This window comes from Pinus tabuliformis, chromosome 7 (assembly GCF_031772625.1).
Source record: "Pinus tabuliformis cultivar Carrire ecotype Pingquan chromosome 7, CPIR1, whole genome shotgun sequence".
NCBI classification, from domain to species: Eukaryota; Viridiplantae; Streptophyta; class Pinopsida; order Pinales; family Pinaceae; genus Pinus; species Pinus tabuliformis.
Window position 1 is genome coordinate 1,105,495,126 of NC_142293.1, and position 25,735 is coordinate 1,105,520,860.

The 25,735-nt window shown below is 40.5% G+C and overlaps 1 protein-coding gene across 11 annotated transcripts in view; it reads left to right on the forward strand.

Moving 5' to 3' along the window:
• Positions 1 to 1,507: 1,507 nt before the first annotated feature.
• The window catches only part of LOC149251414 (uncharacterized), a 181,388-nt gene continuing 157,160 nt past the window's right edge, over positions 1,508 to 25,735 (forward strand). For 3 of the 11 annotated variants that reach the window (XM_089459413.1, XM_089459415.1, XM_089459417.1), the window contains exons 1-2: positions 1,510 to 1,988; positions 2,107 to 2,248. In XM_089459413.1, coding sequence (XP_089315539.1) covers positions 1,695 to 1,988; positions 2,107 to 2,248 — 436 coding nt within the window. In that variant the 5' untranslated portion in view covers positions 1,510 to 1,694. Of the gene's footprint in view, positions 1,989 to 2,106; positions 2,271 to 25,735 lie in introns of all 11 variants that reach the window. The other 8 variants (XR_016266882.1, XR_016266883.1, XM_089459421.1 and 5 more) reach the window with 6 other exon arrangements.

The following is a 25,735-nucleotide window of genomic DNA, read 5'->3' on the forward strand; positions in this document are numbered from 1 at the left end:
ATTTCAAATCCCACAGCTGATCTTCGACCAAAATTTCTTCCATTTTCTCACACCAACCATGCGAGCAAATTACATAATCTACCACACTTGCTCCATTGTAAGTATTGCAAGTGAAATTACCGGACTTTGCCCATCTAGTCAAGCCATTACAAATGACTAAATCAAAGGCCCCACATAGAGTAAGCAATTGTTCACCAAAGAGATTGCAGCCCTTGTCCTCTGAAATTCTTTCCCACTGATGATTGCTTTCTTCTGTAAGCCAAATAGGGTCACAATCATCTTTACAACAAAGAATGCTAGCTTGCTCACTTGCAGTCCTAGCATTGAAATCACCCACTATAAGGACTTCACCTAGCTGAGAATATGTTGCAATATCCGCTTTGAAGCTGCAAATGGATCTTTGTGGTCAAGCCCTCTACCTTTGTAGATTTTTGAGACCTGTGGCGCAAAATAACATGTGCAATTCTGATGTGGTTTCCATTTTCTGATATTTTAAACCAAATGAATTGCTTATTTGGGTCTTCTTTTTCTAACTGAATGAGACGACCTTCTTTCTCCATGACTAAAACCATGATACCCCCGTGTCCTTTGCCATTCCCTGCTGCCTTGTTCCACACTGCCATCTTCCAGTATCCTTCAAACAAAGGTGTCTTGCACCCTTCATACTCATGTGTTTCTATGAGGCAAATTATGTCTCTATTTTCCGCAATAGGCCCTAACCCAGGTCCTCGTCTCCATGGGTAACCTTTGCAGTTCCAACAAACTAATCTCAAGGAAACCTGGGTATGGCTTGATTGCTATTTATTTTGACATGCAAGACTCACATTTGAGTCTTTGTCCCTGTTTTCCCATATTGACCTTGCTTTCTGATTTCCCGTTGAAGAGTTTGTTGCCTCTTCTTTATTACCAACTTGCTGCTTTGTTTTGGAAGGAGGTCCAAATTGCGCTATCACAGCTTTGCCTTTATAAATCCATGCTCTCTTTCCTTCATCTCTTGCTGCCCTAACCTTTAAAATTTCCTCTCTTATTTCCTCCTGTTGTTTTACAGCTAAATCTTTTTCTAGGAAAAAACGAGAACCCCTCAAGAGATGCTTCTTGCTTAGAATAATATATTTATCACGCAAGCTAGGCATACTGACTTTTATGAGCCTGGCTCTCTCTCCGTTAAACTTACCCACCATCCATGCTTGGCATACTTGTCCTTGCCATAACAACTTGTCTTTCAAGAAGACTCTTGCAAAGTCAAAAATACATTCATTTTTTCCATAGTCTTTCACCCTTTTAATAATTATGTTTGCCATCTGGATGTAGCTATTTTTTTCCTCTCACGTTTATACTTTTCCTCCACATACAAAAATAAAAATAATTTTACGATTGCATCTTCAAACGTGAGTAGTTTCATCAGGGTCCCTCCACTCTTTTTCTACATGTTTTCATCGTGGTTTTTACATCCATGTTCACACATTGTTCCTCTACTCTTCCTTTTGTACATGTTTTCTTCGTGGTTTTTACATCCCTGTTCTTACATTTCCGTGGTTTTACACCCACGTTCATACATTTCCTGTTAAAAACAAAACTATATTTTATTTTTAAAGTTCCGTCTGCACTCGTTAGCTTCCATAACCTATTTTTTAACCCGGGGAGTCACCCTAAGGGCGGGGCTGTGACAAATAGAGAGGGCGCGAGCTGGACGAATGGCTACTGATAACGGTAGTGAAGGAGGGTGCTCTGAATGCAGGTTTACTCTGCCTGTGAAAGATACATTTGACTTAGAGAAAGCTGTTTGCAGTTACGGCTTCTTCATGATGGCACCCAACCTCTGGATTCCTTCCACTTGCACTCTTCAGAGACCCTTGAGATTACCAGATGAGAGATCAGTCATGGCGTGTATTTCACAGGACAAATTGAACTCTTCTCTTAATCTTCTGATCAGGATTAGGTTACTTGGACTGGAAACTCTTACTAATGAAGATGAACAATACTTACTGGTAATTAATAATGAATTATTCATTCTGCGGACATATTTGGGTCTGGTGAAATTCAAATATGTTTGCTATTTGGCATTTGCAAAACAGTGGTCACTATGGTGTGCTGTGTTTTGGGCAGGCTCAAGTGAGTCGCATGTTGAGGTTATCGGAAATGGAGGAGTCGGCAATTAGTGAGTTCCATGCGCTGCATCCGGAAGCTAAGGCTAAAGGTTTTGGTAGGCTTTTTCGTTCTCCGACCTTGTTTGAGGATATTGTGAAAGGTATCCTCCTATGCAACTGCGGGTGCGGACCACCTCCGACTTTCTCCTCTTCATTTATTTCGCACTGTTTCTTCTTAACATCTTGGTATTGCTAATACTAAAGGCAGATATCTTGCTATTGCTAATACTAAAGGCAGATGATGACGATATATGCTTGTATTGTTACTATTTTTAACAATAACTTGGAGGATATTTATATTAACCGAAAACCTGTCACAAATGCATGCGGCAAATGTACAGCAGAGAGAAGTTCGAAGGAGAATTCGGCAAAGGCGTTGGCGTTGGCGTTGTCTAACTATTGGATGTTTTGGAGTTGTTGGCAGGAATTATGCGAAACATTTTTTTTCAAATCGATCTTTCATAATTCAAATTCCTTACCAAATTCTGGGCAAATTTAATATGCCCAAAAACTCTAAAATGTATAACAAGTAAACTACGGTCTACGGCCTTTTAAAACAGAGAAGACTGGTCAGTACAAACAGTTTTAAATACGGAAGTCCAAAAAAACCTGAGTCTGTATATCTTAAAAAACATCAGAGTTAACCAGGGGTCGAGCTTGATGCAGACTGTTTCAGCTGCTTGTAGTTACAGGGGGCTATCAAACAAGAAAGGAAAAGAAATTGAATACAACCACACAAGTAAAAACTCAAGATTTACGTGGTAAAACCCTGATAGGTTGTCAAGGAAACATCCACTGGGCAAGGGATTGGAATTTCTATTCAATCAATAAATGATTCTCTTTACAATAGTTCGGACATTCATCAGCTTTATATGAGCCTCCTCAGTTACATAACTGCTGATTCGGTATGAAACTAACTTGTCAATAACTAATACAATTTTATCCAAATTTACATTAATTACTTGTCAATTACCAACAAACTCCACCTTGACAACAATTTTTCTAATCCCTTGCCCATGCCCATTCATTATCTCTTCTACAAGCCAAAAGAAGCTAAACACCATCACAGCTTCTCTATTGTAACTGGCTTTGTGAATATGTCTGCACAATTCTCCCGTGTATGGACCTTTTGAAGAGCTACTTTTCCGCCATCAATCACATGTCTCAGAAAATGATACCTTACATCAATGTGCTTGGTTTTGCTGTGATAAACAGGATTTGTAGCCAAGTGAATAGCACTCTGACTGTCACAAAGTACATTCACTTTCTCCTGCGTTCTTCCAATCTCATCAAGTAGACCCTTTAACCAGATTGCTTCTTTACTGGCATTTGAAGCAGCTATATATTTTGCTTCGGTAGTGGACAACGCAACTGTTTCTCGAAGCTTTGACATCCAACTAATTGCTCCACCTGCAAGAGTAAAGACATAACCTGTAGTAGATCTTCTTTTGTCCAAATCACTTGCATAATCAACATCTATATATCCGCAGATTGATCCTTCACTACCATTAAAGATGATGCAATGGTCACTTGTGCCTCTTAGATATCGAATTACCCATTTCACTGCTTGCCAATGTTCTTCACCTGGATTTGCCATGAACCTGTTGACAACTCCAACTGCATGTGAAATGTCAGGTCTTGTAGATACCATCGCATACATTAAGTTGCCTACAACATTTGCATATGGTACATGAGACATACTCTGCTTTTCTTCATCAGTTCTAGGACTCAAAACCGAAGAAGGCTTAAAATGGGAAGCTAATGGAACATTAACAGGTTTCACATTGTTCATACAGAACTTTTCAAGTACTTTTTCCACATACTTCTGTTGTGATAACCAAAGCTTACCATTTTTCCTGTCTTTGTGTATCTTCATGCCCAAGACATGTTTTGCTGCTCCAAGATCCTTCATATCAAACGTCCTAGAGAGTTGAGCCTTTAACTTGTTGATCTCTTCCATGCTTTTGCTTGCAATAAGCATATCGTCAACATACAAAGCTAAGATAGTGATTATGCCATTGAAACTTTTGAAGTATACACAATGATCATACTCACTTCTAATAAAGTTCTAGTTCACCATGAAGGAGTCAAACTTCTTGTACCATTGTCTGGGAGACTGCCTCAACCATACAATGATTTTTTGAGCTTGCAAACTAATCTTCTGCTGCGACCTTGTACAAAACCCTCTGGTCGTTCCATATATAACTCTTCATTCAAATCACCATGTAGAAAAGCTGTTTTAACATCTAACTGTTCTAACTCAAGGTTAAGTAATGCAGTTAGTGCCAACACAGTGCGAATAGAAACAAGTTTTACAACTGGTGAAAAAATCTCATGAAAGTCGATACCTTCAACCTGAGAATACCTTTTGCTACCAGTCTCGCCTTATATCTTTCGATACTTCCATCAACTTTTCGTTTCAGTTTGAATACCCATTTGGATCCAACAACACTTCTCCCTTCAGGAAGTTCTACAAGATCCTAGGTATTGTTCCTGGCTAAGGAATCCATTTCTTCTTCCATAGCCGTTTTCTATTTTTCGCTATTCGTATCATCTACTGCTTCCTGATAACAAGAAGGTTCCCCATCTTCAGTAATCAAAGCAAAAGATGAAGCAGAATCTTCGTACCTTTTGGGAGTTTTTCTTTCCCTTGTAGACTTTCTTAGAGTGACTGGTTGCTGAATTGGTTCAGAAACTTCAACAGCTTCCTTTGTATCTTCAATACCTTTTTCTCCAGAAGTCTCTTCTTCCTTTGGACTGTCATCGAAAGGTCTAGCCTCCAACTGAATTTGTTGATTTGGCGATACCTGTTCCTGTTCAATTCTTTCAACATTTGATTTAAAAAAAGAAGATTCATCAAATGTTACATCTCTACTAATGACTATCTTCCGCGATGTAGGATCCCACAACCTGTATCCTTTCACCGCATAGTCATACCCAACAAAGACATAACATTTCGATTTTGGATCTAATTTTGAACACTGATTTTTAGGAATAAGAGCATAAGCATCACAACCAAATATCCTTAAATGTGAATAATCACAAGACTGACCTGACCAAACTTCTTCAGGAATTTTACAATTAATTGCTATTGAAGGTGATCTGTTAACTAAATAACAAGCAATGGATACTGCTTCTGCCCACAACTCCTTTTGCAAGTTAGCATTGCTAATCATGCTTTTGGCTCTTTCCATAAGAGTCCGATTCATACGTTCAGCAACACCATTTTGCTGAGGAGTATAAACAACAATTTTGTGTCTAACAATTCCTTCATCCTTACAGTATTGTTCAAATTCTATTGAAGTAAATTCACCACCATTGTCAGTTCTTAAACATTTAATTGATTTGCCTGTTCTTTTCTCTACCATTGCTTTAAATTGTTTAAAGATATTGAATACATCAGCTTTCTTTTTTAGCATAAAGACCCAAACTTTATGGGAGAAATCATCAATAAACGTTAAAAAATATAGAGCACCTCCATATGATACAACAGGAGATGGTCCCCACAGATCAGAATGAATATAGTCTAAAATATCTTTACTATTATGATTTCCAGTTTTAACAATGTTCCACCAAGACTCCGGTGCGGGGAGACGCGGGTGCGGGGAGACGCACAGGGGGGACGTGTGGGAGTACCCTCAAATTTTAGGGAAATTTCGGGGGTGCGGGGAGTCGTCGAGGTGTATATGTATATGTATATATATATATATATATATATATATATATATATATATATATAATTCAAGTTCATATTCATTGTTCACTGTTCAATAATGAAAGCATAAAAATATTAAATAGACAACTGAAATTTGAATCATTGATCCATCCTCATCATTCATTTTGATACATACATCATTCATATGACATACTCAAGTGACAGGTCTCATTATTGAATTAATTATTATTCATACATACCATGAGATTCGAAAAACAAAAATAAAAATCAATAATAAAATATTCAAATACATTGATCGATATCATTCATCATTCAATGGTTCATCATTCTACAATCTACATTGATTTAAAAACTAAATTCATCATCCATCATTCTAGAATCTAAATTGAAAGCAAAACATACTAGTATATTTTCAAAGTTTGAACACTAAATCTATATAACTCAAAGTTTCAAAGTTCAAACTCAAAAATAGTTAAGAGTGAAATGGAAATGACTTTGGGTTGAAATGAAATGAGCTTTTAACTTTAAGGTTTAGGCTTTTAAGTTTTAGTTATTTAGTTTTAATTTTAATTTTTTTTTAGACTTTTAAGTTTTAGTTATTTAGTTTAAAAAAAATAAAATTTAATGGTTTTGAGTTTTGAATTTTTGATTTTGAATTTTGAATTTTTAAGTCTTATTAGACAAATTTAAAGGGGGACGCCCAGGCGCACCCTTTTTGGGGAGTCTAGACTCCCATACTGAAGGGGGACGCCCAGAAGCACCCTTTTTGGGGAGTCTAGACTCCCACACTGGGGAAACGCACCCCCTTGCGTCTCCCCAAGACTCCCCAAAAAGGGTGCGTGGGGAAACGCACCCCCAAGAGACTCCCCGTCCCGGGTGCGTGGGGTGCGAGGGGTGCGTGCACCCGACCCTGGGGGACGCGTCCCCGTGGAACACTGAGTTTTAAATCTCTGTTTACACTATTTTCCATACACACAATGTTTACAGAAATCCAACTTCAAAGATTTCAGATCAAGAAGAGATTTACGTTTCATTAGTATCTGAAGACCTTTCTCGCTCATGTGACCCAATCGCTGATGCCATGGGCGAGTACCTTCTTCTTCTTTTTCTGAGACAATCGTTGCTTCACTGACCTGAGTACTTCCTTTGAGTCTGTAAATATTTCTGACCTTTTTTGCTTTCATAACAACTAGGGCGCTTTTAGAGACTTTCAACACTCCATTCTAACCTGTAAACTTATAACCATCCGAATCCAACACTCTTAAAGAAATCAAATTTTTCTTCAATTCAGGTACATGTTTAACACTAATTAATGTTCTAACTGTGTTATCATACATTTTAATCCTGATATTTCCCATCCCAATAGTTTGACATGATACATTATTACCCATAAACACATAACTACCATTTACATCTTCATATGAAGTAAACCAATTTCTGTGTGGACACATGTGATGAGAAGCACCAGAGTCTAACAGCCAACTTTCAAAACCCTGAGAGACATTACATACAGGTAAAGTTTCATCTATCATACATAATTCTTCAACAGATAAAACTTCGTCTGTCATACTTGAATCAACCTGATTTGCTTCCTTCTTCGGGTTATCAGACTCTTTTCGTTTCCAACAGTCTTTCTTAAGGTGTCCAATTTTGTTGTAGTGCCAACATTTTGCCTTACACTTCTTTCCCTTTGATTTAGATCTGGAAGACCCCCTGTTTTTTCTCCTCTTTCCTTTGACCGTCCTCTAGCTATCATGGCTTTTGGTGTTGCTGTTTCAGTACTGGATTTCCTTCGTACTTCTTCAGATAAGAGAGCTCCCACAACTGATTCAAATTTCAAAGAATTAGCGGTGCTCAAACTGATTGAAGTTATGAAGTGGTTCCATGACTCGGGCAGAGAACACAACAAGGTTATAGCTTTGTCTTCTTTCTGAATTTTAACTTCCATATCTGATAATTGGCATATAAGTGTATTAAAAACATTTAAATGCTCTGCAACTTTTGAACCCTCCTTCATCCGAAGACTGTACAATTGTCTTTTCAAATAAATTCTATTGGTTAACGACTTTGTCATATATAGTTTTTCAAGTTTTCCTCATAAGCCTAACGCTGTACTCTCTTCAACAATGTTGAAGAGAACTTCATCCGCCAGGCATAACCTGATGGTACTGAGAGCTTGGGCATCCAAGTCCTCCTAGTTCGAATCTCTCATGCTAGCAAGTTTCTTATTTACCCCGTCCAAAGCTTTGTGCAACCCTTGTTGCACCAGCAAATCCCTAACTTTTAGTTTCTAGAGAGCAAAGTTGTTCTGGCCGGTGAATTTCTCCACCTCAAACTTTGCATTCGTCATCTTGGCCATTTCTTTCCTCCTAGGGTTTTAGTCTTTCAACTAAAATATTCTGATTTTCCTTCTTCCAGCTAGGGTTTACAAAAAAATTTCTTTCTGATTTTGATTTTCTACACAAAATCTGATTCTGTTCCTTTTTTTTTAACTCTTAAGAAATTTCCAAAAAATTCTCTTAATTAATTTCCAGAGTTTCTTTTCAAGCTTCCTCCATAGATTCTTTAAAAAATTCTTGAAATTTCCCCAAAAACAAAGGAAACATTTTTCCAGAAACTTTAAACCCTATTTTTTCAAATTCACCAGCGCTCAACGCTCAATAGTGCTCAACAGAAATCATATTTCTGGTGAAGAAAAAAAAATACTTGGATTCTTTCTGTTGATCGAAGACTGCATTTTTCGTTCTCTCGATGCTTTTCTAGACAGAATGCACTTGCGTTTTTCAAGACAGGGCTCCAAAAATCCACGCAGAGGTCCTCGACGGCTCTGGGCCAGCAACAACCTCCTCGCTCCTCGACGGTTCTAGACAAGCCAACAACGACCTTCCTCGACGGTCCTCCGGTTCTGGTCCACGCAGGTAACACCAGCAGTGGTCCACGCAGATAACACTAGCAGTGGTCCACGCAGGCTCTGGACAGGGCTCTCCTCGACGCAAACCAGCAGACAGTTCTGGACAGGGCCAGCAACGGGCATGCAGTGTTGCCTTCCTCGACGGATTGGATAGGCCAACAAACGGGCACGCAGAGTGTTGCCTTCCTCGTCGGTCCTCGACGGGCAGAGTGTTGCCTTCAAAAAATTATAATCTGCAAACACTCACAGTTTTCACCTTTCACCAGCGTTCGCCTCCAAAGATAATCACGCAGGGTTTCACGTAGCTTTTATTTTCTTTCACCAGCATTCGCCTCCAACTCAACTCAACTTGCTCTGATACCATTTGTAGTTACAGGAGGTTATCAAACAAGAAAGGAAAAGAAACTGAATACAACCACACAAGTAAAAACTCAAGATTTACATGGTAAAACCTTGACAGGGTGTCAAGGAAACATCCACGGGGCAAGGGATTGGAATTTCTATTCAATCAATAAATGATTCTCCTTACAATAGTTCGGGCATTCATCAGTTTTATATGAGCCTCCTCAGTTACATAACTGCTGATTCGGTATGAAACTAACTTGTCAATAACTAATACAATTTTACCCAAATTTACATTAATTAGTTGTCAATTACCAACACTGCTTCATGTTCAAAGTTCAGTTTTAGGCGCCCTCAAATTTAAATCTGGTATCTGATATACTGATTGGTCTATATTCTGTCCAGTAATGGAATTTGCTGAGAGGATATGATTCCAAAGCCCTGTCTGATGCCCGTGAGAGAGTCTTTCGAATTTGTTTCGTAACGCCAAGCACTCACCTTCAACCACCTTTAAAATTTGTCTCTGTTGCATGAGAATCCCCATTACCACTTCCAATTGTGCTGAGAATTAGGCGTCCTTGACCTGATTTTGCGGAGAAAGAGTTTGTATGCTACGAGAATTTGCTTCTATCAACCCTTCCTGCCTTTGTAACATTCTGCGCAGCCCTTGAAGTTTTCAGTATTCCATAACAGGGATTGAAAGAAAGAGACCACCAGACTTGAGTAAGTACTCAGAAAACCTGAGGGGAAGCAAACCTAGCGAAGAGAGGGGTAACTAAGGTCGTGAGCCAAAAACCACAGAGAAAAGTTGAAATACAAAGCACAGTATGCAATATCACCAACCTCCGCGAATGCATACCAATTGGCAGATAGAAGAGAGTGGAAGATGGCCTCTTGCTTCCAAAAGATAAATGGTTTACCATTATCTTGTACACAACACTGATGCCCGTGACCCAAGTCTACTTACGAGAATGATTATTCCATGGAAATTAATCCCACTGGGAGTTTGCAGGATTCAGATGGAAGTTTCACAATGAGAATTGAAGTGAGACGAAGGTACGTGACACAAGAATTGTTGTGTCACTGTGAGGGACCCGTCACCATGTATACTGGCCAAGTACCCCATGTTTAAATGCCCTATGAAATGGCAAATGACACTAGGGATTAGGTTGGTAATAAACTTTGGTGTTGATGATGATAACAGCTGCTTTTTCATAAATGGCCTTATTTGCATATCAATCGGCTCTGGCTTCGTTTACCCTTGGTGCATGGTAGAAATCAATAGGAGAAAAGGAATGCAAGACTTATCTGATCCTGTCAAGGATTGAGGCAAGTGTTAAATCAAGAGGAGCGGTGCTCAAGAGTCAAAATCATATCTTATGATATTCTTGGAGTACCCCACTACAATTAACTTTTGTATGCAAAGGGTGTACGCTAAGTTCAATCCTTACGAGAGCCCATAAGCTTTGGTCTTGTTATTGGAAGCGATTCCAGATTCCATGCATATGCATAAATCAATGTTCCTTTGAAACTGCTGAGAGCTCCTCTCACACCTGCCACCCCAATATATATGGTAGTATTTTTTATATTTACCTGCCACTCCCATATTTTTTATCTTAATAAATAAACAGTGTAAGTTTTACTAACCCCAAAAAAAACATTTTATACTAGTGAATCAAATCACATCACTTCAACTAGTTTAGAATTTAGATATATAGCTTGACACTCTTCAACAAACTATCTGCAAATAGGATATTGCTGTTATCCCGTGTAGTCTTCTAGTGGATAAAGTAGAGGTTCTATTTTGAAACACAGGCTGATAGAGGACACTGTTACAGGTTACATGGACCTGTATAAGGTTTATAATTGTTCCAGTTAAGTTCTTGTGACATAGCAGGGTCACTGATCACAGCAATGCCTATACTTTGAATAAAATGGTACAGGCAGGTGTGTCTGTTGCTATTCAACTTGAGATGCCATCAATTAAAATACAAATTATTGAAACCTCCAGAACAATGTCAATTCAATGCTTCATCATTGTTGAAATTTGTCATTGAAACCTCCCAGAACAATGTCAATCCAAAGCTTCATCATTGTTGAAATTTTGCTTCATTACTGCATGTAAAATTGTTCTCTCCAAGGCTTATAGGGAAATTCTTCATGTGCAGACCCTATATTTAATTTCTCCCCTCACAAGAGCAATAACTAGGGTTTTAAAAGTGGCAATAGCTAGGGTTTTATTCCCTTACTCCATCAATTTCCTTCCCTTGAATTTTTGCGCCAAAGACTCCATTGAACCTTAGTAGGAGAATCCGCTGATCTAGAGTGTGTTGATCATCCATAAACTCAAATGAAATTCATTTCCTTTTCTCTCTCCTAGACGGCTAGGGTAGCCACTAGGATTTCTAGGGCAGATTTATGCATATAAGTGTGGTTTGAGTGGATGTTTGTGGGGCGGATTTATGTATATAAGTGTGGTTTGAGTGAATGTTTGTGGCTCAAAATTTAGGAATTGCATCTATGAATTATCCAAAGGTAAAATCTACCATATTGCATAGTCTACACCACCTAAATAGGGTATAGGAGCAACAAGCACATTGGGACAGTAGTATGGCAAGCATGGTGCAGCAAGCACATGGGACAGCCGTGGCCAACTTGGTGCAACAAGCACATGGGACAACAGTATGGCAAGCATGGTGGAACAAGCACATGGGACGTTAGTGGCAAGCATGGTGCAGCAAGCACATGGGACAACAGTGGCAAGCATGGTGCAACAAGCACATGGGACAACAGTATGGCAACATGGTACAACATGCCACATGGGACAACAATGTGGCAACATGGTGCAGTAATGGCACATGGGACAGCAATGGTACATGATGCAGTACAGTGATGGGTACAATCATGATTAGTGAAGCATGACGAGATGCAGCATAGTGATGATGAGTGCAGCATGGTGCAGCATAGTGAGGTGCAACATAATGATGAGGAGCAACACAATGATAGATGCAGCAAGGTGATGGAGTCACCTAGGAGAATCAGTTGAAGTAGCATGTCTTCAACAAAGTCCAGCTACCTCATGTATCATCTTCTTAGAGATGATCTATGCTCTTATTTAGATAAGTCAAGGTGTTGACTTCTGTTGTATATGTACTATTTCTCTCTCTCTCTCTGTTGAACTGTTGAAGAACATATAAGAAGAATTGATCAAAGGGTTTCCCCACATTGGGGTTTGTCCTTGTCTAGCGCCACATCTTGTGTCCTCTTGTCTTGGCTTTTCTTTGGCGATTCGTGTTTATGTTCTATCTACAATTTACTATTATGCTGATGTGATTACTAATCTGGAAAAGATATTGAGCTAACTGTGAAAATTGAAATAAATTGCTCTAAGCATAGAACATACCTAAAATTAACATGGTATCAGAGCTGAGGTGAAGACAAAGCCCAAGCAAGAGTGAAAGAGCAATCACCGAAGACAGATGGACAAGATCAAAGGCTCAATGGATTCCTCATCCCTCTTCAAATTCACCAAGGGTGAAGTCGAAGCAGAGAATATTATTAGAATGATGCAGCGGAAGTTTTTAATCGCCTACCTAAAGATCACTTTAATGGGAAGTCCGGATATAAGGGTGGAAGGAAAGGCAGATGCCTTGGTTGTAATAAGTTCGGCCATTATGCAAAGGAGTGTCTGAATGGTAGGGACACATCACTTGATGATGATAACAATCATTCCAGGGACATCTTCAATGATCGAAGGAATGACAGGTAATGTAGGTCATCAAGGAAACGATTGACTCTTCAAAGAAAGCAAGGAACTCCAGGTATGAAGAATCAAATGTTGTCTTTGGTCAGATAAAGCAACATTATCGTATATTGGTCCTCTCCTCCAGATTCTTTGGGAATCTGGCTTATTGAATGTAGTGCTTCAAGGCACTTCATCGGATAGAAGGGTGCACTCTCTAATTTGGTAGAGATGGAAACAATCATGGGATTATATTTGGAGTCAATGCCACCTATCCCGAAAGGGTGTAGGGAATGTTACCTCTCAATTGAATGAGGGTAACTTGATTCATTTATAAGAATCTCTTTATGTACCTGATCGCAAGAAGAACCTGGTGTCCATTTCAGCAATGGAAATCAAAGGCTTCAAGGTGACATTCATCGATGGAAAGGTACGAGTTTTGGAATTTTCAAAGATGCTTTTATTCAGGGTTGGAAATTTGTATCAAGTTGCAGGAAGTCCATTGGGGACCATGTCAGTGGACACATCTCTCCTATAGCACCAAAGGTATGCTTATTATGGGGCCCTACCCGATGTGAGTCAGATGGTGACTGGGATGCCTGAATTCAAGAAGAGCATGAAGGTACATGTTCGAGATGTACCAAAGGAAAATCTTACAAGGGGACCATTCCCCTCATGTAGCAGGTCCATAGGTTTGGAACAACTCGAGGGGTTTGAGATTCATGATCGGGAATCTCATGTATGCAGGTGGAAGAAAGCCCTCTATGGCTTGAAGCAAAACACCTCGGGCTTGATATGAGAGGATTGATAGCTGTCTGATGAAGCTGAGATTCACTAGGAGTGAAGCCGATCCAAACCTTTGCTTGAAGGTTGTGGATGATAGACCTCTCATACTGGAACCTTCTGAGGACGACCTCTTTCTGACAGGTGCAGACCCTCTCATTTGCAAAATTAAGAGGGAGTTGGATTTCGAATTTGGAATGGTGAACTGCAAGCCCGTGACTACCTCGATGGAGCTTAACTTTCAAAAGTTATGTGGTAGGGATGCCGGATCTGATTTGGGAAATGCCTCTGAGTTTCATAAACTCATTCTAGCATTGATGTTCTTGGTGAACTTCCGTCCGGATATATGTTTTGCAGTTAGCATGTTGAGCTCATATATGGTTGAGCCTCACTAGATTGGTGCCAAGAATCTTCTGAGATGTCTTCGAGGCACAATCTCTCATGGATTGAGATACACTGCCGAAAATGTGAAGCTGCATGACTATTCGAATGCTGACTCGGTAGGCAGTGTGGAGGATTGCAAGAGCACTTTTGGGTGCTGGTTCTCTTTGGGTTCTGCTCGATATCCTAGATGAGCAGGAAGCAGATGATGGTTGCTTTGAGAACCGCTGAGACTGAATACATAGCTACGAGTATGAGCTCGTGTGAAGTTGCCTGGTTGTGGAAGCTCTTCAGTGAGCTGTTTGTACACATGATGGATACCACCATGATCTTTTGTGTCAACCAGAGAGGGGGATTCGATTTTTGAGGAATCCCGTATTCTATGATTGCTCCAGCATATAGACATCATATACTACATTATCTGCGATATGGTACATCGATGAGAAAGAAGGCTCCATCGCATTGGGAGTGATGTGCAAGTCACAGACATTTTGTCGGAGCCTCGAGGAAAGGTCAAATTTGTGACTTTCCAGAACGACTTGGAGTCGTTCAGAGACCCTCTTATGAGGGTCCTATATGATGCATGCATTGAGCTTTGGGAGCTTTGGGGGGCTTGGGGTACTTCTTGGAGCAAAAAGCGACCATAGGGCGACTCACCCTCCCCTAATGGTGCGCTGTGTACATGGTGAATGGTTCAACGTTCTCCTGTGATACCCCATGGCAACTTATGGACAGGTTGAGTGGTTCTCCTCTCGATGCATCCTACCCATGCACTCTGAGACTCATGGGAAGTACCTCTCATCTAGCCAATGAATATGGAAATGGGGTTAGGGACCATTGTTGTACTATCGATGGACGCATCGTTGTATCTACCGTACTCCCTATGCTAGGATGACCTACATTGATTTGGGATCAATTGGACCTGACTTCGGGTCACTAAGAATGATATAGCTCACTCTCTTTTGGCACTAATCTGGGATCAGTAAGAGCGATATAGCTCACTCTCTTTTGATATTGATCTGGGATCAATGAAACTGACTTCGGGTCAGTATGAGTGGTTTGAGACACTCTCTTGTGATATTGATTTGGGATCAATGAAACCGACTTCAGGTCAGTAAGAGTGATATAACTCACTCTCTTTTGGAACTGATTTGGGATCAATAAGAGTGGTATGACACACTCTCTTCATATGGGACTGACTTCGGGTCAGTAGAGAATGGTATGACACATTCTCGATCAATTCTTCTTCTTCATGGTTTAACAGAGCAGAGCAGTGCAGGGCACTGATGGCAGAGACAGTATAGTCTGGCAGATGGATCAGTGGGTGGAGTTCTCCCTAGTTGAGAGGGAGTGTTAAAATTGGCAACTAGGGCCAAACTCCATGTGGGTCATGTTATTTATGGCAGCTAATATTTTTCTTGGATCCCTCTCATCGAGAGGTGTAGGATTGATCTAAAGATCATCCGATTCCGATAAGTATTCATGGAGATATGAATTTATTTGTGTTAATGGGACAATTCGTCAAGGTCGACCAGCAACCAAATAACCCCCACATGTGCTCAACGTTTTAGTATAAAAGGAGGTGACTTGAGAGTCATTTGCACACTCACTTCACTCTTGATTTCTCTCCACTCGCTTTGGGTTTTAGTGGAAGAGAAATCTAGGAGAGGAAGCCCTAAACGCAAGAGGAAAGAACCCTCCTAGCACAGCCCTAGTCTATGACAGCTTTACGCATAATCTAGAGGATGCAGTCATGTTAGGAAGAAGAAAAGCCCTAACGCTATCGAGGAAGACATCCCTAATCTATACGTTGTTCAGCTCTTAGATGTTGACAAGGAGATGCGCTCACCGCAGTAAAGAAGACCCTCATACGCTGCCCTAACCTAGTTGATCTAAAGCCTATTCACGTTGCCCCATACGCAGGCCTATGATGCCCTAGTAGCAGGGTCATGATGCCCTAGCCGCAGGCCATTCAAGTGATCGAATTGTTGGATGGAGGGCCAAGGATCTAGGGTCGAGAGGGTAGGCTGCTAGGCCGAGTAGGGGAGGAGTGAAACGCTGGAAATTAAGTGACTATTTGGGCACATTGAGGAACTGATCTAGGATCAGTAAGAGTGGTATGACACACTCTCTTCATATGGGACTGACTTCAGGTCAGTAGAGAATGGTATGAGACATTCTCGATCAATTCTTCTTCTTCATGGTTCAACAGAGCAGAGCAGTGCAGGGCACTGATGGCAGAGATAATACAGTCTAGCAGATGGATCAGCAGATGGAGTTCTCCCTACTTGAGAGGGAGTGTTAAAATTGGAAACTAGGGCCAAACTCCATGTGGGTCATCTTATTTATGGCAACTGCTATTTTTCTTGGATCCCTGTCATCGAGAGGTGTAGGATTGATCTAAAGGTCATCCGATTCCGATAAGTATTCATGGACATATGAAATTATTTGTGTTAATGGGACAATTCATCAAGGTCGACCAACAACCAAATAACCCCCACATGTGCTCAACGTTTTAGTATAAAAGGAGGTGACTTGAGAGTCATTTGCACATTCACTTCACTCTTGATTTCTCTCCACTCGCTTTGGGTTTTAGTGGAAGATAAATCTAGGAGAGGAAGCCCTAAACGCAAGAGGAAAGAAGCCTAAGCATGAAGGTCATAATGTAGTCCTAGCACAACCCTAGCCTATGACAACTTTACGCATAATCTAGATGACGCAGTCATGTTAGGAAGAAGAAAAGCCCTAACGCTATCAAGGAAGACAACCCTAATCTATACAGTGTTCAACCCCTAGATGCTGACAGGGAGATGCCCTCACCGCAGTAGAGAAGACCCTCATATGCTGCCCTAACCTGGCTGATCTAAAGCCTATTCACGCTGCCCCATTCGCAGACCTATGATGCCTTAGCCGCAAGCCACTTCAAGTGACCGAATTGTTGGATGGAGGGCCAAGGATCTAGCGCTGAGAGGGTAGGCTGCTAGGCCGAGTAGGGGAGGAGTTAAATGCTGGAAATTAAGTGACTATTTGGGCACGTTGAGGAACTGATCTGGGATCAGTAAGAGTGGTATGCCACACTCTCTTCATATGGGATTGACTTCGGGTCAGTAGAGAATGGTATGAGACATTCTCGATCAATTCTTCTTCTTCATGGTTCAATAGAGCAGAGCAGAGCAGGGCACTGATGGCAGAGATAGTATAGTCTGGCAGATGGATCAGTGGGTGGAGTTCTCCCTAGTTGAGAGGGAGTGTTAAAATTGGCAACTAGGGCCAAACTCCATGTGGGTCATCTTATTTATGGCAGTTGATATTTTTCTTGGATCCCTCTCATCGAGAGGTGGAGGATTGATCTAAAGATCATTCGATTCCGATAAGTATTCATGGAGATATGAATTTATTTGTGTTAATGGGACAATTCGTCAAGGTCAGCCAACAACCAAATAACCCTCACATGTGCTCAACGTTTTAGTATAAAAGGAGGTGACTTGAGAGTCATTTGCACACTCACTTCACTCTTGATTTCTCTCCACTCGCTTTGGGTTTTAGTGGAAGAGAAATCTAGGAGAGGAAGCCCTAAACGCAGGAGGAAAGAAGCCTATGCATGAAGGTCATAACGCAGTCCTAGCACAACCCTAGCCTATGACAGCTTTACACATAATCTAGAGGACGCAGTCATGTTAGGAAGAAGAAAAGCCCTAATGCTATCAAGGAAGACAACCCTAATCTATACGCTGTTCAACCCTTAGATGCTGACAAGGAGATGCCCTCACTGCAGTAAAGAAGACCCTCATACGTTGCCCTAACCTGGCTAATCTAAAGCCTATTCATGCTGCCCCATATGCAGGCCTATGATGCCCTAGCTGCAGGCCACTTCAAGTGATCGAATTGTTGGATGGAGGGCCAAGGATCTAGGGCCGAGAGGGTAGGCTGCTAGGTTGAGTAGGGGAGGAGTTAAATGTTGGAAATTAAGTGACTGTTTAGGCACGTTGAGGAGACTGAAAGCTACAACAAGCTAGGCCGCAAGCCATAGCAAGCTGTTGGAGTTCTTCTAGGGCTGCGTTGAGGTGGACAGACCCTCAAGAGGCCAACGTGGTATGGAGGAGCCTCTCCTAGGTTGGCCGCAACACTAGAGGGCCAATCTTGCTGACTAACAGCAGGACAATAGTGCTAGTAGTTTGACAACATGGTGCAACAATGTCAAAACACATAGCAATGCCACATAGGAGCAACAAGGACATTGGGACAGTAGTATGTCAAGCATGGTGCAGCAAGCACATGGGACAACATTGGCAAGCATGGTGCAGCAAGCACATGGGACATCAATATGGAAAGCATGGTGCAGCAAGCACATGGGACATCAGTGGCAAGCATGGTGCAACAAGCACATGGGACAGCAGTGGCAAGCATGGTGCAGCAAGCACATGGGACAACTGCAACAAGCACATGGGACAGCAGTGGCAAGCATGGTGCAGCAAGCACATGGGACAACTGCAACAAGCACATGGGACAACAGTGGCAAGCATGGTGCAACAAGCACATGGGACAACTGTGGCAAGCATGGTGCTGCAAGCACGTGGGACAACAATATAGCAACATGGTACATCATGCCACATGGGACAATAGTGTGGCAACATGGTACAACAATGGCACATGGGACAACAATGGTACATCATGCAATAAGTGACGGGGACAGTCATGATTAGTGAAGCATAACGAGATGCAGCATAGTGATGATGAGTGCAGCATGGTGCAACACAGTGAGGTGCAACATGATGATGAGGAGCAGCACAATGATAGGTGTAGCAAGGCGATGGAGTCACCTAGGAGAATCAGTTGAAGCAACATGTCTTCAACTGAGTCCAGCTACCTCGTGTATCATCTTCTTAGAGATGATCTATGCTCTTATTTAGATAAGTCAAAGTGTTGACTTTTGTTGTATATGTACTATCTCTCTCTCTCTTTGCTGAACTATTGAAGAACATATAAGAAGAATTGATCAAGGGTTTCCCCACATTGGGGTTGTCCCTGGCTAGCGCCACATCTTGTGTCCTCTTGTCTTGGCTTGTCTTCTGCGATTCATGTTTATGTTCTATCTGCAATTTATTATTGTGTTGATGTGATTGCTAATCTGGAAAAGATATAGAGCTAATTGTGAAAATGGAAATAAACTTCTCTAAGCATAGAACATACCTAAAATTAACACCTTGTCACTTGTTTGACTTATTTTGACCTTGGAAAAAATTATGATTTTTTCCAATTATTAATTTTTTTGAATTTTTTCCATTGATATTAGGAAAATCAACTTTTGAGGGACTATAACTTATAAGTCATTTTTTGACCCTCAAAGTGGGCCCTAGGATAATGCTGGGCGATGAATTTCAAGTAGTCATACACCCCAGACATTTCCTAAGGCCACATTTTTACATCATTGCATAGAAATAAATTAAAAAATCCTATTTTGCAGGAAATTTTTAATTATTAAAAAATCCTATTTAGACCTAGCCAAATTCCACGAAATTTTTTGTGTGATCTAGTATGGTAATATACATTGACTCTAGACACTAAAATGTGTTAGGCGCTCAACCTTCAAACAGTCATCCCGACTTTGGGGTAAAAAGTGAGTGAAAAAACCCAAAAAATTATCCGCCTCTGAAAAAGAAGGGATAATTAATCATATAAAAAAAACACTCCAAGGTGTACTCGTTTACTGATCGAGTCCCAGCATCCTAGGCCTATTACAGACTCAAAAACTCATCATTACTAGTATCACTTATTACAATTCCCCGTAGGGTGTGGAATCTGGGTACAAGAAAGATGATGATAAGATAGAAGTAGAGTTAAAAACTCCGTTGACTGATGATATCTGATGGTACAAGTGTCCTCTGGATCATCCTTGGGCATTGAGTCTTTCATATAATCATCAAGTGCCACTCCAGTGGTCAACAGGCATCAAAGATTGGGTTTTCATTAAAAGGAGAATCAATCACTTCCAACTGTCTTTCTTCATGCAAGGGAAAATAATAATTTTCCTTCCCAAGGGTATCGATGGATATGTCATCGCAAGTAACACCCGGGATAAAGGGAAAGCCAATCTCAACCTCATCTTCTTTGTTAGTATCTTAAAGGGGAGCATAATCAAATTGAGGACCAATGATTTCCCACTTCTACTTTTCAATGCGGAAGTAATCTCCAATGTCATCTTCCAAGGGGCTAATGGGATCATCTTTCTGAAGGTTTTCAAAAGAGGATTCATCGAGAGTAATATCCTTGAAAAAGGTAAGGTTGGCCTCAATTTCATTTTTCATAAAATCATCCTTCCTAGCACGTGTCCTCAAAATCATCATTTTCATCATGTGGTCCCAAGGAGGACTCGTCTTCCTGCTCATTACCTAGATTTTTGATGTCTTGATGATGCTCGATGAAGGCTTCCTCTCGGATGCTTAATGTAGGGTGTACTTGAAATGGTCTAAGAAAGCCATTAACGAACTCTTCAATAGGTGAGATGCTCCTAGGTTCATGATCATGCAACCATGAGTTATGACCATCAAGAGATCCCATGAACAATAACATAAGGACATGTTGGTGAACAACCTTCTCTCTTGAAGCATGTGCATTAAATCTTTCCACGTGGTCAATTGCGGAGAGTAGATCACCATCAAACACGGGCACCCCACTTACCTTTCCTTCCCGCGACATGATTAGGATGACTAGGGATGCTAGCAAATGTCCAAAGTGGAAAATTTATCAAAGAAAGACAACCTATTTGAGTTATACATGAAAAATATGTAGGAGTCCCCAGGGTGAATTTAAAGATGCCTAGAAAAATGCCCGCTTCACCCTACAAGCATCGACATTAAAGTTCAATGAAGAACTAGGACTTCGTTCTTCCAATGGAGTCGCCAATAATGATATGTCAATATGTCGTATGGGAACAAAACACACATTTCGTGTCCCCGATGACTCCAAAATGTTACTGCTCAAACTAGCAGGGGACCTAAAGGGGATCCCTAGATGGGAAATGCTAGACCAGGGGCAACAAATGGAGACTTAGCCCACTGTTACCTCAACTAAGGCTCCCTTCTATTTACGAACTTTCACCGATGGGAGGAGACTTAGTATATTATGGAGTCACTGATGAAGGATAAATCAATGAATGGGTGTGGAGTGACCCAAATAATCCCCTTTCTAGAAGAGTTTGAAGGGTAGAGCTTGCTTGCTTTCTAAGCAAGGTGTAATGTCTTCTAGAAGGAAGGGAGGATTTGAGGGTTAGGTTTATGGGATATTACTTATGAAGGAGTTTCCCAATCCCTAAAATCTTTGTTGAAATTGGTACCCTAGATGGTTCTTGAAGAATTGCCTTTTCAAGGGAACGGTACCACACAGGACCAAAGTGGACCCAGTCTAGGTCAGGAGGAAGGAGTTTAGCAACCAATGATGCCCTTAGCCTAGACAAGGTAGGGGAATGGATCAAAGAAAGAATATTCACTTAAAGGTGTTGCATTGATCCAATAAGGTACTAGCCTTTGGGGATGCTAGGGCAAAGTTTGATCTTGGAGCTAGGGCTTGGCTTTTCTCACAACTCCATCATCAGAATGGTCTCAAATTTGGAGGAAGTCTTGAGGAAACACTAGTGCGGGAGGGGCTAGGAGATCAAACTTTTTGGAGGGCTTGTTTGCCGGGAAAATGATGCCCTAGGTGACCCAAATTGGCTAGACCCAGGAAAAGGTGAAAGAAGTTGGTTTAAGGTGACCACCTTTTGGTAGATCAGTTCCTTTAGTCTTGGGAGAATGGAGTCTATGATGAATATGAGTGAGGACCTTTGGTTCCTAGTCAAGGAGGCCTCAAGACTACTTTGCTAGCCTTCTAGGTCAAGAGAAGTAATCTTGCAACTTTTATACTTCGATGTGCAAAAGGTAATGGCTTATAAAGATTCATTGATAGAATTACCCCTAGCAAATTTCATTCACATTACATGGCCTATACATTGGGAGATGCTATATAGAGACAAAATTCCACAATTGAAGCAGTAAATGCATGCAGCAATTATCCCTAAAAATAGCGAAAATCCCAGGCCAATGTATATACAAAGTAAAACAAGAATAACATTAAAAGCATGTACTTACATGTAATAGAATGTATCCAACCATCCACAATTGACAAAAGAGAAGCTCCAAGATAAGAATGGCCAATATCCACACATCAAAATTCATCCATAAAGCTCCAATTCATCCTCTAGAAAGAGTGCGGAATTATCAAGAGAGAAAAGATCCAATCTAAAGTGATGATGAGAAAATGAACTCATCTCACTTGTATTTATACACTAATGAGGAGTTTGAATTTAGTCTCTAAGGCCTACATAAGCCCCAAAAATAAAATAATGTGCTAATAACCTAACTTTTGGTGACAAGCCCACCAAACTAGTTCACAAATGAAATAATAAGCCTCTTAAGAGGTCAAATGATAAACAATACATGTCGTAGGGCCCTCAAGGAGACCTGATGAGGCCCATAGGTGCCATAATGAAGAATAGGACCCTCAAAAGTGATGGACAAGGGGTTGGCCCCTTGTTCTCCAAACAATAAGCTTGTGGTGCTCCCAGTGGGTGTGCGGGCACAATAATAACCTCATGGGTCTCTAAATGAGTTGAAGATGCCTGTAGATCATTTGTAAGGGCTTGTAAGGTCCTCATTTACATAATATATATATACATCTATCCTAACAATTATATCATAATCCTTAATTTACCTTGAATCTATCATTAACTAGACATAGAATTTGAAAAATTAAGTGCAGAGGAATACCTGGAAATTAGCTTGAAGACGATCCCAATTTTCTCCCGCCCCCATAAGCAAAAGACCAAAACCTCCTAACCAAGCTGAGCACAGCCTTGGTACTCAACTCCAAAATACTTCCCAATTGGAGTATTTTGGTCCCCCGTGCCCAAAAGCTTCAAGAATAATCGAAACCCCAACTCTGATTTAGATCTCCTATTCTCCTTCCAATCTTCCTCTTCCCCAAGAAACCTCCCTTTTGCCTCTGCGTCCTTGGGATAAATAACCTTCCTAGGCGGTGACAACCTTCTGCCTCTGCGTTCTTGGGATAAATAACCTTCCTAGGCGGTCACAACCTTCTTCCACCGCCCTCGTTAGATTTTATTTGGCAAATTAACTTTACGTGTAGAATGAGGTAAGGATATGAATATAAATCTTAAAGTCTTTGTCATGTTTTTAAACTTTAATGATTTTATCTTTTATAAAATTTTATCTTTTATGCATTTTTAATTATAATAACAAATTCAATAGTTATCAAATGTTTATGATATTAATTGAAAAACTTTGACTTATATAAATATTTATATACATATATATTAACTTTAAACTCTATAATGATCAATATTTATCTTAGAATGATTGGAATTATAAATTTTATTTAACACCTTATAAGTACGAAGTGTTTCATATGTATCTTTTGAATGTCGGATTTTAGGTAATATCTCTCTTCTTGATAATTTAGGTGTTTTAGTCCCTTTTCATTCATTTAACTTTTTCCTAATTATTTAATAAGTATACTAGTGCAAGAAATGCGATGTGTGCATATGTAGCTATCATATGCATACATTGTATGCATGCTAATACTCTTTTGCTTATAGATTGAAATGGGTCATTACGGGGCTCCAATGATGGTGTAGGTGATGCCACATCATCCTACAAGTCCTGGGTTAGCTGCCAAGTGCATGGTGCATCTGTGGGGCTCGCTGGGCAAAGGTGAACTAGGTGCATCTTCCTCATCTAATAAGTGAATCTCGATGAATCTTTGAACATCCTCGGGGATCCATAGAGTGTTATCTACTGTCGTGGAGGCCCATGGTTCTCAACGCACACCCTACATGTGCCAATGTAGCCCTCTGGAGGGTTACGACCTCGTATAGGGAGACCAAACCCAAGATGGAGACCACCTGCAACCTTGCATAAGATCCAATTTGTCCCCTAGCCTTCCAGTGCAACAAGTCATCAAAGAAATCGAGTAAAAGAACTTACAAACCATGGACCACAGGTGGGGACTTCATAGTGGCTTGCCCTTCCATAATGGGCTTCGGGATGTACTAATGTCTCTAAACTCCAAATGGGGTTAACCAACTATCCTATTAGGCGGTTTCTACTTCTAAAGGGGATAATGTGTCCAAGGTACATCCTTTAAAAGGTAGTGGTATGTGATAAAGAAGTGAATGGAGTAGGGATGAGAAGGGCCAGCCCTGGGCTACATGCTAAGGTACAAGGGTAACTAATAAAAGGGAAACCCACACTTGGGTATATAATGTATAGGAGGGATCAATCGTGGTACATGAGGTGCCCCGACCTTAATTTTTCCACCCTTCTTTATATGCCTTATGCCTTTTTCATGATTTTTCTTTAATTAACTACTCTGGGCTCAAGGGGTAAGAGCATGATGCATAAGATATAGTAGTGAATACCCCCTTTTAAGGTAGGGAAGTTCATTGCCCACCAGGGGTTGGGACAATCATGGGTTCTTATATGATGAAAGAGGCTCGTAAAACCTGTAGGAACCAGGGTGATGGCCATGATGATGGGGTAGAGCTCATGTATTGGCGTTTGCTCACGTGCTAAATGTGTTTATCCCAACCATCTTTTTCATTTTATGGTATATTTTCCTGTTGAATGTGGCCAAATATGCTTTTATCTTTAATTTTAGCTGCAGCAACCTCCGGGGCATCATTCCAAGCCCGACCCAAGGTGTGGGCAGGGGGAAGGGGCGAGCTAACCCTATGTGGACCCAGTGGAGGAATGTGGACCCAGGCGAGAGAAATGATGAACGGGGTAATAATGACTGGAAAGGGGGTAATATGAGTGAATAAGGGAGTAGGACCACGTAACCAAAATCGGGGTTTCCCATGAAATACCATCCTTAAGCCAAGTGGTCAGTAAAAGAGATTCCATGGGACTAGAATGCAAAGTTAATATCCAAAAGGGGTCTAGGGGACAAGGGCACACACTTGACCCATTCTATGAAGATATGTGTCTGTTGGGTGAAGGAGCTGACATGAGAGGTGACATTAGTATGAAGAAGCCGACCTGCATTAAATATTTATGCTTTTTTCTTTTGACTAGCAATCAACTTTCTGTTGGAATACTAGTTTGAAGTCTTTAAAGATCTTTTTGTTTAGTAGTTGACAGACCATCTTAGGATTGTTAATGATATGTTGACACTGATGAAGGATTTCCATATTTTGATGCCTTAGCAACTTCAAATATGATGATAAAAACTTGAATCTTCAAGATCTTTACTTAATAGTAAAAAAAATTCTACAGTCAATCTCTTGAAAAGCAATGAATACTCTTATTTGAACAACAAGATGGTAGAGGAGACACTTTATTTTCTGTGAACATGGATGGCAAGTTCTTAGAAACATTTAATAATCCAAAGAGGTGTCAGATCCCTTAACCACATCTTTATCTAGAGAAGCACTTAGATCGATCCTTTGTCAACATTCCCATCCATTATTATAATAGCATCACTAGTAGAGATCATTATACAACTCTAGGCCCGCTAAAAAATATGTCCAATTTGGATAAATTTTCTCACACTTGATCTTACACTAGGATGAGTTTTAGCTATTCCGTGATCAACATTTTGAGTATTTATTTCCCATTGTCTGTGCTCTTTAGCATTTAGTAGAAATGCTATACTGCCAAATTACATCTTCTCTACCTTTAATATCCACAACTAATTTTGTA